We start from the raw sequence: 20,927 nt of genomic DNA, 5'->3' as shown, positions 1-20,927 counted from the left end.
GGGGGGGGGGGGTTGGCTCTCTCCAAAACGGCTTAAGAAATGTTTGGCAGACACCAGAGGACATTTTAACGCGTAGAAGCGGGTGGGGGGGGGTTAAACAAACACAATCATCACAGAGGTCTTCAGCTTGACGCATCATGCAAATAGAAGTGTTCAACAAAGAAAAGTGGAGAACCAAGAAGAGAAAATACGCAGTAGTTAGGAAGGTCAGCGTTTGGAGGGATTTCAAGGTGCAAAATTCATCACCGCGCCTTGACAGCACCAAATGTATTTGTTTTGGGGAGAAAATTAATTTTCTAATATTAAAAAGGTCAGCGCAACGACGACCTCTGTGTCATCTTTAACAAATTATCCAAAATGGCACTGTCAAATTGGTGGGGAAGCATCAGGCAGTGATGAATGCTTTTGGTAATCAGCCAATCAAACAGAATTCTTCTTCTGCATTTGATAAATGAGCTGGAAAAGCGATGCTTTACCAAAGAGATGGGTCCATTTGTTTCTCCGGACGTGTTTCTGTTTTTTTTTTTTCTCTCCCCCTTCTCCCTTTTATCCCTCTCCATTTCTCTCTTTCAAAACAAAACAACACGCAAGCTGGGGAACAGATTATGGCTCTTTGCATCACTGATTCGTTCAGCCACTTTTTGCCGCTGACCAACGCTCAGCCGCAGATGGTAAATGATGGAATTTCATCAAACAGCTTTGCCTTCAGATGGAAGCCGATGAGAGGTATGACTGGGATGTTTACAAGTATTCCAAATAAATACCGGTGCGTTTCACAGGCTTTGAACGAGATGATATCATTCAAAGTAGTTTCATTGTGATCATCATGCACAACGATGCCTTTGCACTGCAGGTATTAATGGCCAATTTCCATTTACTTTCCATGTCGGGGGTCCGAAGTTGTGTCCTGAAATATGTGGTTTCGAGGTTGTCAACAATCACACAATGAACTAGTTATGTTACATAATTCCCACCTTGACTCAGGCCCAAGTAACTGCCAGATGAAAACAGCCTCAAAGCGCGAGGCTGCCACAAACATGCTTTACACCAAGTGTCGTATTTCTTTAGTCAGGAGCATGATGGTGACGGTGATGTTGTTTTAGAGCCAAACATCCATCCATCCATTTTCCGATATGCTTTATCCTCACAAGGGTCGCGGGGGGTGCTGGAGCCTATCGCAGCTGCCTTCGGGCAGTAGGCAGGCGACACCCTGAACCAGTTGCCAGCCAATCGCAGAGCAGAGACCAACAAGCATCCACGCTCACACTCACACCTCGGGACAATTTAGAGTGTTCAAACAGCCTGCTATGCATGTTTTTGGAATGTGGGAGGAAACCGGAGTACCCGGAGAAAAGCCACATGGGCACTGGGAGGACATGCAAAGTCCACTGTCTCTGCACTGTGAGGTGGACGCGCTAACCACGCCCCCACCGGGCCACCCTAGAGCCAAATATAACTTTTATAACTAAGGTCAAAACGTTCAAGCTCGGTTTCATCAGACGTAACAAAATCTTACCAACACATTGGCGAATGTGTCATCGAAAAAGAAAAAAAAAAATCCCGGAACGCTACTTTCAGAGGATGTCACAGGAATTTTTTTCGTCTCCTGGCTGACTCAAGAATTCAGTTTGTCAAACACCACCTGTTGCCTTCTGGCAGGAATTGAAGGACCATCCGTTATTTTCTCGCAGTAAGTGCTTTATTTATTTATTTGGCTTGTCATTTGTGGACGCTTCCATGTGGAGAGTGCGGCGACATCCTGTTGAGCTGCGCTCTAAGATCTGAGTATAGGGACACATAACACTGCAGATCAATCCTCTGACTGTCTGCTGCTTTTTGTTTCGGCTGTCTTGTTTGTGTTGTAATTCTTGGTTATAGCGTGACAAATTACCTGGAAATTGGACCTTTTCTCCCCCATTCCGGCACCCTCCTATTCCCATAGTCTTCACTTGACAAATAATCAAACTGATTTAGCTGCCAGTGAGGGAGGGCCATTGTTATCTCGGGCCAACCGCGCTGCCATAACTGCTGCTGATCTCGTGTTAATGGAGCCCCCGGCCCTGGTGGACCCTTGTGCCTGCTGTGTGAGATGAGCATGAGTGGAGGGCAGCGGTACGGAGGCCTCCTGGCAGCGCAGCTGGCATTGACACTGGCGCGACGGCGCGCCACACGAGGAGTGGAACTAATGGGATTAACCGGCTGCGGCAAGACAGACAAACAGACAGACGTGAAGAGACTGCCTTAAACCGAATGTCCAAATTAACTCTGTAAGACTGAAGGCAATTATCAGGGGGGTCTTGGAGGAGGCTGTGGAGGTGATTAGCCACAGAAATGGAGAGAAGATGGCAGCGAGGTATCAAAAGTGTCAATTGGAGAGGGGTCAGTTTAAAAATGGTCGACTGACAATATACATGGTGATAAAAAAAATGGCAGAAAAAATTACAGTGACCCCACCTGGCAAATGTGGTCTTTGACCCGCCACATGAAGAACAATGCGGACGAAACCGACTCAAGTGGACCATCACAAAAAAAATATATGTATATATGTATATATTAGGGGCGGTCCAGTGGTCGAGTGGTTGGCGCGTCGACCTCACAACGCAGAGGTCGTGGGTTTGATCCCGGCTCCGGCCTTCCTGTGTGGAGTTTGCATGTTCTACCCGTGCCTGTGTGGGTTTTCTCCGGGTACTCCGGTTTCCTCCCACATTCCAAAAACATGCATGGCAGGCTGATTGAACACTCAAAATTGTCCCTGGGTGTGAGTGTGAGCACGGATGATTATTCGTCTGTGTGTGTCCTGCGATTGGCTGCCAACCGGTTCATTGTGTCCCTCGCCTATTGTCCGAAGATGGCTGGGATGGGCTCCAGCACCCCCCGTGATCCTTGTGAGGATAAAACAGATCTGAAAATGGATGGATGGATATATTATCAGGACATGGACAGCCACTGCCCAGTGCCAGCACCGAGAAGTACGTTTGTCAAACTTCAACTTCTGAGCCTTCCAAGTGGGCGCTGGCGAGACTTTGAAGGCCGAGGGGATGGGCTCAGCAGTCACTATCGTTACACTGATTCCAAACACACACGTCAAAATAACAAAATAAAAACTGTGGGGTTATATGGCACCATTGATGGTTTTTATATTATACTCCAAATCGTTTCAGAATAAACGCACAGTATTACAGATGCACAGGAAGGAAGTTTTCTTTTTTGAAAAAGCGGTTCAGGTTTTTTTTGTTTGTTTGTTTTGTTTTTTATATCATGATCGAAAATGTCTTTTCAATGTTAATTTTAGTGATCCCATCAGTTTTGTTCACCGTATCCCTATCAACCTTGGTGTGCGCACGCGGTTGGTTATGTTTCGCCAGCCATCTGTGAATGACAGCAGCGAGTGGATCCCGCTGTCATGACAGAGTTTATCGATCAGAGTGGCAGCGCTGGAGGGGAAAAAGGTTAATCTTCACGATGCCAACCCCGCACCTCACCACATCTCTGCCGTGCCCCTCGTCCCGCCCCTGACCGCTGCCTCTCTTATCTGGCTTAGGCGAGTGTACAAAAGGCTAGAGTATTCCCAGGACATTTACTGACCTTCAGTAATCCCACCAACCTGCTGCTCTGCTTATAATTACCATAAAAAACAAAGAGGTGAAAAAAAAAACTGGCCTGCGTCGTTTCCCTTTGACAGCCTCGCTATAATCGGAGAGGGGGGGGGAAAAAAAAAGTAGCAAGTGAAAGCAAAGAAACTTGCTTGAGTAAAACGTTCTGAATGGTCAGGAGAGCCACGCTGACATTCTGGAGGTGCTGACGAGCCTATCCTGCTCCCCACAGCACACAAGCACAAACAAGATTGGGGGAAACATGCTGAACCAAGCAGGGAGACGGCGCACAGTCCTTGGCTCATCAGGCTAAGCTACGACCACGATGGAATGTACGCGGGGACGGACCCACTCCAAGGTCAAATTCAAACACTTTTCAGCTCGAGCTGTAGCGGAAATTGCATATACTGTATTTACTTCTTCACGCTGGTGATTACAATTTGGCGCAGGAATAATATCAGTGATTCTCAAACAGTGAATCCCAAGAGTGGCAGTCGCAGGCATGTTCTGAGTGGATTTCTAGAAGAAAAAAATATTGACTGTGCAGATTCTCTCTCTCTCGTGTGTGTGTGTGTGTGTGTGTGTGTGTGTGTGTGTGTGTGTGTGTGTGTGTGTATGAGTATACTCACCGGGTCTTGGCTCATCTGCACAATGAGTTGCTTGACAGCATAAAGTGTGGGGTGTGCCCACGGAGAGGGGTCTTGCCAGTGGCGATTGAGATCAAAGCCCATCAGTGAAGACCTGGGGGGGAATAAAAGTAAATAAATCTTTCCTGTCAAAATGTGAACAGCGTGATGTAAAGGACTTTTGCCCACACCGATTCTAACTGAACCAGGAAATGTCCAGGGTTGGATCTAACACGTCTTGTGTTGTTCGAGAACAGCAAAACAAATAAATAAATAAATAAACAACAACTAGCAAAACACTGAACAGCTGGAAATGTGCTTTCAAAAAGATTTAAAGAAGGTCAAATGAAGTACATCTGTAAAGGCGACAGTGCATTTCGGTTCATGACTTATTTTCAAATTTCACCCAAAAGCTGAATGTCCGTTCCACTGGCCAACGGCAAATTTTAGTCAGAGATTGCCTTATGTGTCCCTCAATGTCTTTTTTGATACTGATTTCAAAAATGTCTTTTGTTTCCTTGCACATCAGTTGTTTTCCCAAATATTTTCATTTTTCGTTTTTAAGTTTGTTCACTCAAAGCTTACACAACACGGTTTGTGTTGTAATTTACAGCTACAACATTTCAGGAAAAAAAAAAAACACCTGTTGCTGAACTGAACCCTAATATTTGGCAATATTACATATTAACATTGATATTATTTTTATTATGGAAATCTGATGTGCTAGAGAAAAAAAACGGAGCATAAATCCGAAGTCACCGCAAAAAAAAAACAAAAGTTATGTCGAAAAGTTCACATTCATCTCTGGTTAAGATTTTTTTTTTTTTTTGGTGAGCCTTCTCTCAACTACAGTCTGAGAAACGCCGTCCTAAGCGTTAGCAACAGCTCGCAAATGATGAGGTATATTTATAGGTGTTCTCTGAGCTGCCCTTGTTTGTTGTCATCTTGTATCTCCTCTGTATCTCTGACATTTACGGAAGCTGTTAGCCACACGGGAGTTACTGATACTGCACAGCCAAATGAGTCGAGCAGCCGGCCGTGAACAAAATACTCATTCCAGGTTAACTGCCATTGATTCTTTTGCTCTGCATGCATCCATCGCCATCTACTCCGCGCTACGATCAGCCGGGGTGGCGTTGGGAGAGTCGACGGCGTGTTTGTGAGGGTCCGCGATGTGTGATTGGTGAGGTGCGGCCTATCATTCATCATCTTCTGTCAATATACTTATCACTGCTTTCTTTGAGAAGTGAGCTCACAAGACAGGAAAAAAAAAAAGAAGTACTCCGGCCCTCACCAATCACGGCAAATGACGGCGTGTCACTGCGGCCTGCAAATGTTTTTGGAAGCAGTTTGAGCGTCCGGCCACTAGATGTCGCTCACTCACGCACACGGGGAACATGTTGATGCCTATCTCGGCATGCATTAATATTCCTGCGGCTGAGCACATTAAGTAAAAGGCAATTATGAAGAAGGGAAAGAGGAGCGAATAGACGGCAGACGGATGCCTACAGAGCTGCAGCAATAGTGTTAAAAAGACAAAGGGGAGGAGACCGCGGATGGGCAAAGAGAATAGCCCCACGGCCACATACGATTTGAACAAATGCACTGCTGTGAGTTCTATGAATTCATTAGGCTCCCTGAAGGTGGAGTTAAGAGGATATTAGCTCAAGTCGTGGGAAATAAAACGGTGGAATATGTGAGCTGTATTTAATTTACCGTCGCATTGAAATTGGGGATTCATATGTTTGTGGTTTTTATTTTTATTTTTTGCTTTTGTGTAGTCACGACGCTGTGTTCGGGTGTGTGGGTACCTGTAGTTGCCCAGATACACTCCATCGGGATTCAGCATGGGGACGATTTTAAAGATCACATAATCTCTGAGGAGCTGAGCTACAGGGTGCTGGCTCACCAGGAAGTCAATCAAACCTATCACACACACACACACACACACACACACACACACACACACACACACACACACACACACACACACACACACACACACACACACACACACGCACATACAAAGTGAAATTGACTTCAATTGAAAGCTAAAGACAGGCCCAGTTAATTAAGTTTTTAAGAAACAAAAGAAGAGTGAAGGACATCGAGGGGGCACCGTCAGAATTCGGCAGCAATGGGAGTCTAAATCGATACAAATGGCACGGAGCAGATGGTGAAGAAAATACAACTGTATGGGAGGCTCACGAGTCAAGAGTGGAACCTGCCCCATCACCTGAGTTGGATCAGAGCAGCTGGGAGGAAAAGTCATAAAAAAAAAAAAAAAAAAAAAATCCAGCAGAAATTGTCTTTCAAGGAGAGAATTTCCCAAAGGTGCAAAATGTTTCCAGCTCTTTTATTAGTTGCGAGCACAGCAAGCTCAAGAGTCAAAACAACATCACTTGGCCATGAGGTGCTGACATTCTATGCACCACTAACGCATACAAACAAAGATACTTCGCGCTTTACTTTCTGAAAGCGTCACTTACAGTATGAAAGATCTATCTATCTAGCGATCAATCACCCCCCCCCCCCAAAAAAAGAAAAACTATTTCCAACAAATATTTAAAATGATTAGAATTACATAGCTGAATCCCTGGGGAGATAAACCTCTGTGGGGGCTGCTGTTTTCGTTAGCCGCCAGGTTTAAATGGGATCTTCAACATCCATTTGTGAGCCATAGCGTCTATGAACTTACATTCACGACCTTAATGATAAAATGAGGCATTTACTTAAGTGGACGACATCCAGAGTGACTGATTCAGACACACACAAGTAAGGGCCACAATGTTGATGTATTCGTATTTTCTTCCTCTTCAGTGCAGCCTTAATACTTCTTTGCGGTCATATCGTTACACTCCGATGCCAAAGAAACAATATTTACAATACAATTTACTGCCGTGCGTTTCTTACTTGCACATTTGGCTGATGAAATTCTTGGCTTTGTCAAACACCCGCGAGACCAATGCCACAGCATTTCAATCACTCCCCGAATGAGAGCAGGAGCTTACCTTGACAGACAAACGAGGCAGGAGACTCTCCAGGGTGAACGCGAGCTGTGAGGAACACCAGCTTCTTCTCTCTTCCTCCACTCAGCTGGTCTACGGCGCAGAAAGACAGAAAAGCACAGGCATGCGAGTCACCTACCATCTTGAAACCTTGGCGTCAACATTGCTATTATTATTCTATAATAGAATTCGACTCAGATAGACGTAGCATAGCAGTGTGCAAGACTCCGGGTCAAGCTAACCTGGCTCGTCTTTTCTGGGCCAGATACACTTGATTCAAACATCAATCTGGGCAGAGATAATTCAACAAAAGGATCGCGCGGCTTGATAATAAGAAGTGGTCAATAAATGATATCTCCAAGATAGAAATACCCCATTTAAATACTCATTCTTGACAGCAGCCATGGCACTCATTTTTTTTTTTTTTTAAAGATTTGTAAATGGTCTTGAAATTAATACAAACTCTAAAGCATGTAATATATTGAGAGAGAGTGAGAGAGAGAGAGAGAGAGAGAGAGAGAGCAAGAAGAGCAATGGATAACGCAAAATTGTTCTAGAAACAGTATCACAGCAGGCCGATCCCTGTATTTCCGGTCAACAAATCGCAATTTGCAAACTAACAAATGTATGACATCCCAATATACAGCATCAAATTCAGATTAAGTGGAATCGATTCGGCAGATGAAAACATCAACCAGCTGTCTTGATTCAAGAGCATCTTGACTTTTTCTAAACTATTGTGCAATCTGTGGTAGCCGAGTTACAGAAAATAATGAATTGCCGACTTCATCCATCGATTCATCCATTTTCTGATCCGCTTATCCTCACAAGGGGCGCGGGGCATGCTGGGGCATATGTATTCGGGGGACACCCTGAACCGGTTGCCAGCCAATCGCAGGGCACACATAGGCGAGCAACCATCACACTCGGGACCATTTAGAGTGTTTAATCAGCCTGCCGTGCATGTTTTTGGAATATGGGAGGAAACTGGAGTACCCGGAGAAAACCCACGCACGCAGGGGGAAAACATGAACCCCTGAAAGCAGCTGCCATCAAGCGCCTTCTAAAAGAAGTGAATGTCGGATGCCTTCTTCTTATCAAATTATAGACCCATCTCAGGATTGAGACATTCAAGAATCTCCTTCTAATCTCTTCAGGAGGATTGCAAAACGGAACTCGCGATGGAGGGGATTTACTGAATCAATTGTATGCATATAATGACTCAGGTAGAACAGAAAAGTGTAAAAATTCAATCGTGTTTGTGACCAAGTATTTAAAATGAGCTCCGGATACAGCACGGACAAATGACGTTCATGATTACTTGACGATAGTTGCAACTAGGTCATTGTTAAGGTTGGTTTCACAAGTTTGTTGGAATAATATTATAAAGTAGTTATTCGTAATATAACTTATTTGGAGCTTTTTTTTTTTTTTTTTTTAATCCATGCACCGTTGATTATTATCATAGGAATGATGAATGCGGAAAAAAATGTTGCTTAAATTTTGCAAGGGCTCCGATAACTGGAAGATGAAACATTTTGGCTGAAATGGGAATATATACATTTGCTTGAGTTAATGTAAATGTATTCATTCGCAATGTATATTCGTATCAAGGTGATGAGGAAAAAACATGCACATTTGGAACAGCAGGAATTATCATCTGACATTTTATTTTTTATTTTTTGGTAACTTGATAAACGACATAAATGACAACTTAATGGTAGTTGCAGAATAATTTCCGGTTGATTAATTGCCTGGTTAAATATAATTTTCAGTGTTTGAATAATAAGGCGGTGGAACAAGTGTGATTTCTCTCATGCAGCACATTAAAGAAATGTAAGGATGATCATGACAAAAAAAAGTTCTGATGAAATCAAGTAAAAGAAAAGCCATATGATGCAATAATTCGTGGGTTCGACCTTTGATTTTTTTTTTCCATGTGAATTTCTTTTAATTTTCCAAGTATTTCAGTGAGCGCCAGAGTGAGTATCTTTTTCTAAGAAAACAAAGCGCAAAAATAAATACAAGTCGAAAAGCACCGAGGTGTTGCTATTTTCTCACCGGTATTTCTCCTCTAATCTTTTGCTAATTGATGCCAGTGGATGTGGGCCTCATTGCTACACACAAACTTAATATCATATTGATTCTCCCACCTCTTTCTGCTGAGTGGAGAAAATGCTAATTAGCTAAAGGCTAAGCACTTGTCCTTCTTCTTAATTGCAATTTAACATCAGAGCAGTGAGTGTGTGTGTGTGTGTGTGTGTGTGTGCGTGTGTGTGTGTGTGTGTGTGTGTGTGTGTGTATGTCTGAGCGAGGTTGTAAACACCCCGCCCAGCGCCCCAAAAATGTTGCCCCATTTACTGTAAGTAGTTTCTTTCAGATTTTATTGGACTTTTTTTCCCCCCTCTTTGCCCTTCACAGAGACAAATGGCTTTGCCATTCAGGAGCCGCGATGGAGTGGGGCAGGCTCTTTTGCCGTAAATGTGAGCGCTCGCAGCTCCGAGCTGTGGTTGGGAACGCGGCATCTATGAAATTCCATCGCATCGAAATTTTATACGCGGGCCTCGACCTGAGCTTACCAAACAAGCCTCTGATGCAGGAACACCAGTGGGAATGTGTTGTTGTAAAAAACAGCTTTGTTACCCATCATAAAACGGAGAATACAGAAAGTTTAGTTACGTGGTGTTTGGGGGGGGGGGGGTTACCAGCCCCTAAGCAACCAGTATTTAGACATATCCAACGCTTTCACCGAACCCTTCATTCGGGAAAAATTAAAATATGATTCAAGAAGTGTTCCTTCATTTTTGAGTTGCTCAACTTGGCCTTACAAACACTGAGTCCCATCACGTTCCGTGATGCATGTGAATCCATGTTGTACATATTCGTCCGACCGCTTTCTTTTTTTGCTCGACAAAGTTAGCATGTATTCAAAAAAACACCCCAAAAAAATTCACACAACGTACTATCACAACAATCACACGTTGACGATTAAGCGAACTAAATTTATCATCGAACCCCTGAGACCGATTCACCATCTTCGGGCATTAGGTGGGGGACACCCTGAACCGGTTGCCAGCCAATCGCAGGGCACACGGAGACGAACAGCCATCTGCGCTCACACTCACACCCGGAGAAAACCCACACAGGCCCGGGGAGAGCATGCAAACTCCACACAGGGAGGCTGTAGCCGGAATCGAACCGTGCACCTATGTGCTGTGAGGTCGACGCTCTAACCACTGGACCTATATAGTTCCCTGCATGTCAATTTCTCGCAAGAAATACAGTAAACGAAAAAAAATGTACATGTTGTCCTCTCTTGAAATATTGTGCCCCCCACACAAAATTTTGGACCAGAGATAACCTCCCTCATCACGCTGGATAGTGTGCCCTTGCTATTGCATCAACACAATTTCTTGCAGCAAGCAAGTGGAACTTACAATAGATCCACTGCATGTGTGTGTGTGTGTGTGTGTGTGTGTGTGTGTGTGTGTGTGTGTGTGTGTGTGTGTGTGTGTGTGTGTGTGTGTGTGTGTGTGCATCACATGGTCTCCTCTGGGTTCTGGCTAATGCTCCCCATGTCGGTTTTTTGTGTTTATGTGCTCCTCTCTGTGCATTGTTCTGTCTCCAGCTCGGCACCAACCAAGCATTGCAGCACTAAAAGAAGTCACACTCATCCATAGGCAACTCAGCACACAGAGGTGACCGGCAAAAAGCAAGTAGCAGATGGAATAAAATGCATACATGTGATGTTTCAGGCTTGGGAACAAATAAAGTGAAGGTCAATTTTGACACTAGTATTGCAGAAGTATTGCTGGACCAGTAGGTGGCACTCAAGATCAGTCGACAGGGGTTCCCAGTATGGTTAATATTTTTATCAATATCCAGATAAGACCAAAATGAGTCATACCCAAGCCAAAGTTTTTTTTTTTAATTGTCTTTTCAATGAATATGATACAGACATTTTGTTTTCAATTGCAATTTTCATGTTTTGACACATTTTTATCCATATTAATTTCTCAATACACAGCAATCGAATGTATAGAATTAGAATTAGAATTAAAAATGTTGGGCAGCATATACATATAAAATCTATTTTTCATTATATCTCAATCACTAAATCACCAAAATCACTTTAGTCTAGCGTGTGAATAATTTCGTAAACGCTACGCTAATAAATGGAGCTTGTTGTCAATGAAACACTTTTCTTTTTTCTTTTTTTTTTAAAGTCTTTGTTTGATGATGACGTTTTAAAAAAGTTAACCGTGTTCATCCGCAGTACACACAAATTCTAATCCTGTTGAAGAAGAGGGAAATGTGCAAGTTTGAACCGTGAGAATTAGCATCTGACACACATTTTCCCTTGATAAACGACAGTAATGATAAGTTGATGGTAGTTGCGGAATAATTTCTAGTTGATTAATGGATTAGTTAAACAAGTTTGTCAGTGGTGGTGTAAATTAATTCCTTCCCCTGCTGTGCGCGCCGTGGAACTGATGAAATTGCGCAAGTGCTTTGTTATGATGAAAGGAGACCATTTGTTTGAGTCGACACAAGTCATGTTCAGATTTTAATTTACCAGCAAAACAACGGCAACAGTGCACATTGAGCTTGTTTTTGAACCATTTTTACTGTGTGCTGTGTGAATTGGGTGTGCATGACTGTCAAGGTGTATAAAAAAAAAAAGAACATGAAGAGTTAAAAATTGAGAAAGGGAAGTGAAGGTTTACGGAAGGGAGGGGAAGCTGTGACAATGACTGAGTGAGTGAAAGGAAAAGAAACCGAAATTATGCCCATTCAGCATCATTTTCACCCGCCATTGTCCCGTGCAGCACTCTACGGAACATTACTGCTCCATCTTGAGCGGCAAGAAAAAAAAAAAAAGAATATGAAAGCATGTCAAAGTACGATCAGCTCTGATAAATATGCAAATTGGCGCAGAGCAGCAAAGTGGCCGTGGAAGGAAGAGAAAAAAAAAAACGATATAACTGTAACAGATACTCAAGGTCACTTCTGAATATGCTGGTCAGCTCTTTGCGTGCAGCAGCAATGCATGCAACTTTCGGGTTCACATTCAGGAATTGGGTGTGACGTGATGTAATTAAAACGGAGCTTTTGGTCATCACTTTTATGAGGCGGTTAACCCGCCGAGACCTTCATGCAGAAATGGCAACTTTGCATAGATTCACTACATTTAAAACATCAATTATTCAGGATTTCAAGAGTGAAAATAATTTGGGACACAATGCTCGTACATATTGATGAGAACTAATTGTGTAATTGTGTTAGACCTGCCAGGAATTCTTTCAAGATGAGTTTTGTCCATGTTCCATCACCGTTCACCTGTTTTCTGGGTTTGGGCTGTGATTGGTCGTTACCTGAGCCATGGAGCTCCGTAATGTCATTTTCAGTACAGTCGTAGCAAAATGGCTGCCCCCCTGAGATGGATAAAAAACGACCGGATTATGCTGCTTAACTCATATTCCAAAAATGCAATATTAATCAGAATACCGTGTTTTGACTAGTGGAGGTGCATCCAAATTTTTTTTGACTTGACTTCCCCTGGTGGAATATATCCTCGGGTCCTTGTCGGGCTTTTGCACACTGCGACAACATGGCACTCTAAAACGGTGATGCCATCGCAAAGCACATGTCCAAAAAAAAAGAAAGAAAGAAATTTGGCTTCTACTTTCATTTCTTCCGGCGAAACCCTTTGGCTAAATAAAGGTTGGGAGAGACTGTTACACAAAATTGTAGAACGACATAATCAGACACTTTTAGACATGGTGTCAGGATGCCCATTGTGAAAAGCAGACTGCTTGAAATGTGCTTATGATGCAATTTCAAAGCAGATGTTGGTCGGGTGTTGGCATTCACACATTGCTACTCCCCGCAATGCTCAATAGTTGGCATGTTTAAAGACGTAAACCACCCTTTTGTCAGTGTACAAGGAGAAAGGCAAAACAATTCCTTACTGGTGCTTTAAAACAAGTTTAGCAATCGGAAGCTTGAAGGACACAAAACTGCGACAGTAAAATGCAAACAAGACGACATCAAACGCGATGGAGGCGACAACCATTTCGGTCTTTGGAATGGTTTGAGGAGAGAAACTGTGCCTTGGAGAATGTGGATACAATAAAAACACAATGCCACACTGGCCACAGCTTTATGCCACATTATACTGCATGTCACAAAGCAAGGCCTCCACGTCTCTGCCTCGCCGCTTTCTCGGCTCCGGCACTTTTACGTTGCAATAAATTAGCCTCAATTTAGAGTGACGGCAACAAGACACGCTTGGGCCCCCCCTCCTGCTCAGTGCGTCATATCGACGATGGGCGTGAGCTCTGTAAATTTTCCCCACCGCTGAATTTCTACAGAGCCTTGCAATGACACGAGACTCAGTTTACTGCCCAGCTGAGCGAGCCTGGACAAGCCTCATGAGAGCTGAGCACCTCCTCCGAGACTCAGGCCCCCTTTCTCCGATGGACAACCACTGAGAAATAAGAATAAAGGCTCTAAAATCAACATCTCATTGTGCTATCCGGTTAAATATCCAGTCGAGACAGTAGCTAGGGCTACGCTGCTATATGACCAGAAACGGTTGTGAGTTTTGTGTACGTCCGTGCGTTTTCAACAGCGCTCGTTTTGTTTTGGGTCACAGGCGAGCTGCAGTCTATCACAGCCAATATCGCAACGCACACATAGACAACAATTAACATTCACACTTTATATTCCTGTCTATGGACAATTCCAAGTCCTCAATGAAGCTAGCATGCACGCTTTTGGAACGAGAGAAGAAGCTGGAATATTTGGTGAAAACACATTCAAGCACACGCGCAATTTGAAAGCCGGGACTGAGATTCAAAACTCCAACCGCAGAATACTAACTGCTATCAACTAGCTCACTGTGCTGTTACTCAAAGTCCACTAGAGTACCTCACTAGATCTTCATCTATCGGTACGCTTTCTACACTCGCCTCCCTGCCAGCCATCTTGGACTGGTGAGCATCACCAGGGGATGATCAAAAGCAGAGAGGCGTTGAGGTCAGACTATGACCATGACAGACATACAGCACAGTGTAAAGTAGGGAGTGCTAAAGAGGATCGGAATACTGCGGAAAGGGTGAGAATTAAAGGAAACCGACAGAAGAGGGAAGGTTTTTGCATCCGAGAAAGAACCCTCGAGAAGACGGCATGTAAATACAAGTGATGGCGGGCCTCTTAAGTGGAGATGAAGAGGCTGTGAGATGAAAAGCTCGGAGTGATATTCTGGATCAATTTGCTGCAATCAAGCCCCCTTACGGTTGCTCACTCTGAAACGGAGAGATTTGTGCGCGTCAAGGACGCCTGCAATGACAGCGGAGGTCACAGACGACGGGCGGGTGTGAAGGAAAATGCGGTGATGTCGGCAGAGGAGCATCCGAGCGGCAGGAGGATGCTGTGCTGAAAGGTTTTATAATTATGCTAATAATGAAAGGTGGAGGCATGGTTATATCTCAAATGTCACTTAATATATGAATTAAAGTTGAGACTTGAGATTTAATGGAATTGTCTGATATTGACTGACATTGTTACGGAGTTGGAAAACAAACTAGGGACAGCGGATACAAAAGTCGACACACCCCTGTTTAAACGGAAGGTTTCGTGATATCAATAAAAATGAGACTAATACATAAAAAAAATTAAATAGACCATGAATATGACCTATAAACTGTACGACAAAATTGGAAAGGGGGAAGTATAGATAAACAAGGTGAAATAATGTGGGTCCAAATATGTGCCCACCCTAACTGGCTTCATTCAGAAGTAACTGATTACATTTAAATATGACTCAGCACACACCTGCCACCATTTCAAGCGTCTCTGGTTAATTTCATATCAAGTTCAAACATTCTAGTTGGCTTTTCTTGACATTTTTGCAGTCCCATTTTACAGCAAGCTGTTGTAAATGTAGCTGAATGGTACACAGAGAGCTCCCACACCATCGAAGGATCTCATTGTTCAAAGGTATCCGTCAGGAGAAGGGTACAAAAGAATTTCCAAGGCATTAAATGTACTATGGAACACACGGAAGAGAAAATATGACACAACACTGACATTATAAAAGAAGTAGCTGCCCCTTGAAAAATTCATGAAAAGACCAGAGGAAAACCGATGAGGAAGGCTGCTAGTATGCTAACAGGTATTTAGCACATGTGACAAAAATCTCCCATTTTCTTCACGTGACTGGGATATTGGGTTAACCCATAAGAGCCCACAGTGACACCAGTGTAACAAACAGTTTGAACTCCCCAGTATCTTTTTTCAAAACTTTTTGTCTGATTTTAACCCATCAAAACTTTTTGGAAAAATGGGTCTGGGCTCTTATGGGTTAAGATGGCAAGACAGAAGCTTTATAACTTTATCTTCCTTATATTAAAAACTTGAAACATTCTTAACACAGAAAAGGGAAAACTTGCTATTGTATGATGAAGTCAAGGTTGAACTCCATATTTTCAAAAGGTATGTTTAGCGCGAACAAAACACTGCTCATCACCAAAAGAACAAAAGATCTACAGTCTGTTTGGGGCAAATTGGCTACTGTAAAGAGACTCATTTTATTGGACAGGAGACTGAGGGCAACGAAAAAAAAAAAAGGAATTCCACAGCAAAGCAGAGACTATGAAGTGGAAAGCAAAGCAACGCAAGCCCAACAACAAACACATAAACACATTATGTTGTATCGTTATCTTTGTAAAGCCAGAGTTTTCGATTGCGCTTGTATTGGATCTCATTAAATTCTCATTAGATGGTGTCTTAATGTGTCAGCCCATTGCTTAATGGCACAAATCAGATCCATTTATCAAACAATACACCATAAAGACTGAGATATCTCAGGAAAGATGGAGGTAATGTATGCACTCGACCACTGTTGTTAGTGTCATCTTCAAAGACCTCTTGCGGCTTGTTCAAGAGGTCTAATGCCGAGAGCCAGTTTTGGCAGACGCGGAGGGCCACACAAGACATATTGTGAAAGAGAGTCAAAGTTGGCGCCCTGTCAAGTATCAAAAACAATGGGCCCTTTTTTTTTTTGCCAGACGCCTTGCACAAAGGCAGCGGAGGCTGCCGGCGGTTTCAAGGCTGCGGTCGCAGGCCTTTCCTCCAAGCACGTCTCTTCTCATGGCTTCAGAAAGAGATGACGGGAGGAGGGAAACATAAAAAGGAGAGATGGCTGGTCTGTGCGCCACATGATAGAGAATCACAAGCAGCCAGTAATAGGCTTTTTTGAAGAATGGGCCACTGAACTTTAAGGGCCGTCTTGCTTGAAAGGACAAGTTACAAATAGGAAGAAAGCCGAGGGAGAAATGATTTCCCAGGGATGTACCCCGGCTGTGTCGCCCTATCGCTGAACCACAGCAAGACTGTGTTTGTGAGCACTGTTGGCTCAGCTGCTTGCAAACTCTAGCAAGGTAGGCTAACCGTTTAACTGCATTAAATGGAAATTCACAACAGCAAGCTGTTGTAAATGTAGCTGAATGAGCAACTGTTTTTCTTATTTTTATAGGCCTAACAGTAAATATACATAGGACACTATATAGTTTCTCAAGTATCCAAGCAAACCAGGCTAACGGTATCTATGTTACATGAAGCTTCACAACACAAAGCTAATTTGAAAAATGGCGAACTGATACTTGTATTACACACACATATATTGTGTGTGTGTGTGTGTGTGTGTGTGTGTGTGTGTGTGTGTGTAATACAAGTCATAGCAGTTAGCCATTTTTCAAATAAGCTATGTGTTGTGAAGATTCATGTAAAATAGATACCGTTAGCCTGGTTAGCTAGGACACTTGAGAAACTATATACATACAACTATACATACAACTATATACAAATTGCCACCTCCGCGTGCCCCATGAAGGCATGTCGAGTCCGATGTGTGTGTGTGTGTGTGTGTGTGTGTGTGTTCATTCCCATTGCAGCTAAATGCAGTAAACTGACACGTTATTTTTCATAGAGTATAGCAGAAATATAATTTATTATTGATCCAGTTTAGCTCTACCTGTTGCAACAATGATCAGATTTCAGTTCCTCAATAATGACACGTTCAGTGGCGACAGTGTTTTTGTGGCTTCAACAAAGTTAATCGGGACCACTTTCAAGGTAGAGAATCCGGAACTAAACTCATCAGCCGAAGCGAGCGGTTCGACGGACAAACTGACAGGAGTGCTGCGGAGTCCTTTATTTCTCTCCTATAAATAATTTCGAAGGCACAATGCATCCAAGTGGAGGTAAACAAGCATAGCCGGCTTTAATAACTGCGGTCACGCCTCCCGGCCATGTCTATTAGGATGCTGGCTTCTGTTTCCAGTCGACGTGCTTTTTTTACGCCTCACAATTCACACAAGAACTCACTGTCAGCCTGGGGACTTTGCCTGTCGTTGTGCGTTTGTTTGTGTGTCCGCATGCAGGGAGGTCACATGCGCGGTTACGGGGTGTCAGCGTGGCGGCAGTGACAATGTCATTCCGCAGTTTAGTAACAGGCCATTACCTTGTTCATATCGGCCTAATGGGCGTTCTGCTACCTTAAGCCCACAGCCGTGTTTGTGCCATTAGCAGCCACTTAACGCCGCGTTCAAGTCCACTGGCCACTGGGACACAACAAACAAAATAACACCGACAATATTAGACTGCACCTATATTTTAGCTTGAACATGAACAATGAAATCAATAAGCACTGAAACAGAAAAGTCAACAAATTGATTCTATTTTCACGTGCGTGAAAATCTAACATCTTACACACACACACACACACACACACACGCACAATATATGTATTGTGGTAAGCGTTCTCCAATGTTCAGTATTTACAATAACATATTCCTGTTTTGAGGGCTCAACATTGAGGACATCTGAGCCACATATTGTGGGCATGTCTCGTTCGGGAGAAGAAAATCTTGATGTCAAATGGACAGATGTCAGCGGACAGATGTGTTTTAAATGAGCAGTGTGCTGTGTTGGTCAACACAAAGTAGAATACTTCGCATACTAAAGCAGTGAGATGTCACATAATGAGTGGGTTCTCGCTCTTACAATCACTATTCTAAGGATATTGTTTTTCTTGTCACTGGATCGCATCTCATATTTGAGATAAAATGTAGTCTTGCTCGGATAAACTAAAACTCCGTTTTATATTTTAACAAAGCAGATTAGGTCCAAAGATGTGGAACTGGATCCGCAGCATCACAACATAGCTATCCATGCTGATTTTGAACTCTCACTTAAGTTGAACTAACAGATCGTCAAACATCACTAACCCAATTTAATTAAACTCACCGCAAAAAGGTGATTCTACCACCTCCGGTTTCCAATCCTCCCGTCTCACTTCACGTAAACTTGAAAGGATTTAAATGCGGCATAACACCAGTAGTTAATGCAACTCGCTGATAAAGCTGACATCAAACATCTGCGATAACATCAAAGCTTACTGCCACAAATGAAACGACTTTTGGAATAGCTGAACAAAAGTGTAGGTTGGGGCGAAGTTTTTATGCACGCTAAAAAAAAAAAAAAAAAAAAACCGAGGAGAACAGATGCTGGAAGGGGGAGAGGATGGGGGATTTACCGGGAGACGGTCATACTCCATCTACACACATAGAATTTAAATGTTGCCGGCTCAGTGGAGAGAAGTGACATTGTAATAGTCACATGAAATCAAACTTGTCCAAATCAAAATACTGTAAATGAGCACTAAAATGATAATTGAACCCATGACTTCCGCTGCACGCACGAGAGCTGGACTGCGATCGCACGGTCGCCATGACAACGAAGGGCCAGAAGAATTCGGATGGAAGGAATGGACTGTATCTGTGTGAGACGATACGTGGTTTGAAGTGGCAGGCCTTTTCCAATGCCTTTGATCGCCGAAATGTTTGTAGTGGGGGCAAACCTGCAGAACAAGCAGGACTTCACAGAGACTACCACACGCGCGCGCACACACACACACACACACACACACACACACACACACACACACACACACACACACACACACACACACACACACACGGGATAAAGCAGAGACAAAGAACAGACATAAAAAGTATCAGTCAGCTGATATTTCTCTACATCTGTTGCTGAAGAGCATCGAGGGGACAAAAAAAAAAACATTAAAAAAACTCCAATACTCTTATTGTCCATCTATGTGTGTGTGGGTCTGTGCGCAGACCACAAACCAACCATCCATCCAGTTTCTCTTTCTCAACATTGTCCTGATTAGATTTGCGAGTGAGCTCGAGTCGATCCTAGCTAACTTTGGTCCACTCTTGACTTGTCGCCAGTCAATTACAGGGGGAAATATAGTTAACAAAAAACATTCACGTTCACATTCAAAGCACTGGAAAATTCAGAGTCTTCAATAAAGCTAAAGCTAAAGCTAAGGTCAAATTCGGAATATCCCTTCACCGTGCGTGTCTCGCGCGGGGAACTATAGTGGGTGTTGCTTCACATGGAGAAGCGGCGGGGCTCCTCCCTCTTCTCCGACAGAAAAAAAAAATAAAATGTTTGAACATCGCGAGTCAATCTGGTGGCCGGTGTGGTTGTGCAACTGTGGATGCTAAATGCTATCTTGGTTTGCATTTGCAAACTCTAGCAAATGGGCAAATCCAGCTTTCCCTCGCATCGGGGCAAACGTGTCTACCGCACCGGCCCAGACTTATTCCAGTCGATTTCCGCAAAACTGCATTGAATTGCAGTGCCAGAAATTTTGTTTTTGGAATGTGAGAAAACCATAAGAAAGAAAGAAAGAAAGAAAGAAAGAAAGATAGATAGATAGATAGATAGATAGATAGATAGATAGATAGATAGATAGATGCTGAAATGATTTGGTCGGTCGTTATCACAAGATGGCTGTGCAATATGGAGCTGAAGCAGCAGATGTGAGCCCCGACTGAGGCGAAACGATGGTAAGATTAAGCAATTTTTAGTGAGGAAATTAGTTTAAAACCACAAAGCAATAAACTGCAGTCTGTTTGTAAAACAGCGGGAGATGAAGTTCATTCTGTTTGCATTGCAAACAAAGTTGCAGTGAAACTCCTAAAAGAGACATGTGGTCGCTTTAAACTCCGACAGAGATAAGGAAGATGCATCGATATCGACCGAGACTGTCACAAAACAAAGAAATATTCGTATTCATAATGTTTCGGCTGCTTCTTTGGCCGTTATTGGAAGAGATGGGCGAGGTCAGGCGGCGGGGAAGCGCGTGGGCGAGGGCAGGCGGCGGGGAAGCGCGCCCGCCCCGACGAGACCCCCTCAGCCGGGAGGGCTCAGAGGGAGCAGATTAGAAAAGGGTGATGCAATATTAATTGTGCGGCGTTGCATGCGTGCCAGGGAGCAGGGGGCTGTCGGTGGTTTCTCTCCCTGAGGGACGGCTGTCACTAGCTTGGAGAGACGGGCCGAGATGAGTCGCTGACCTTGTCTGTCAGCTTGGCGGAGGAGAGGAGGGCTCGCCGAGGAGGCACCCAGTCCCACTGACACTCGGATCAACACACTGCCAGTCTACTGCGAGCCAGCTGGGACACATCACATCACACACACACCAACACCCACACACACACACACAAAAACACACACACACCCAATGTAACAGCGTTGCTTGTGTGGATCAGTTCAAATTTCCACACAAAGAAAAATGTCCCCTCACACAAAGACAGAAACAAGGGTAT

At 43.6% G+C, this 20,927-nt stretch overlaps 1 protein-coding gene across 1 annotated transcript in view; it reads right to left on the bottom strand.

The window, feature by feature from the left end:
• The window catches only part of agbl4 (AGBL carboxypeptidase 4), a 270,285-nt gene that overhangs the window by 21,638 nt on the left and 227,720 nt on the right, over positions 1-20,927 (bottom strand). Inside the window, exons 7-9 of the mRNA XM_019896549.1 lie at positions 7,231-7,320; positions 6,031-6,145; positions 4,223-4,334 (exon numbers count right to left, since the gene is read on the bottom strand). Of these exons, the coding sequence (XP_019752108.1) occupies positions 4,223-4,334; positions 6,031-6,145; positions 7,231-7,320 (317 nt within the window). The remainder of the gene's footprint in view (positions 1-4,222; positions 4,335-6,030; positions 6,146-7,230; positions 7,321-20,927) is intronic.

Source organism: Hippocampus comes, unplaced genomic scaffold (genome assembly GCF_001891065.2).
Source record: "Hippocampus comes isolate QL1 unplaced genomic scaffold, H_comes_QL1_v1.1 scaffold22, whole genome shotgun sequence".
Classification (NCBI taxonomy): domain Eukaryota; kingdom Metazoa; phylum Chordata; class Actinopteri; order Syngnathiformes; family Syngnathidae; genus Hippocampus; species Hippocampus comes.
This window is presented reverse-complemented; position numbering and strand designations above follow the sequence as displayed.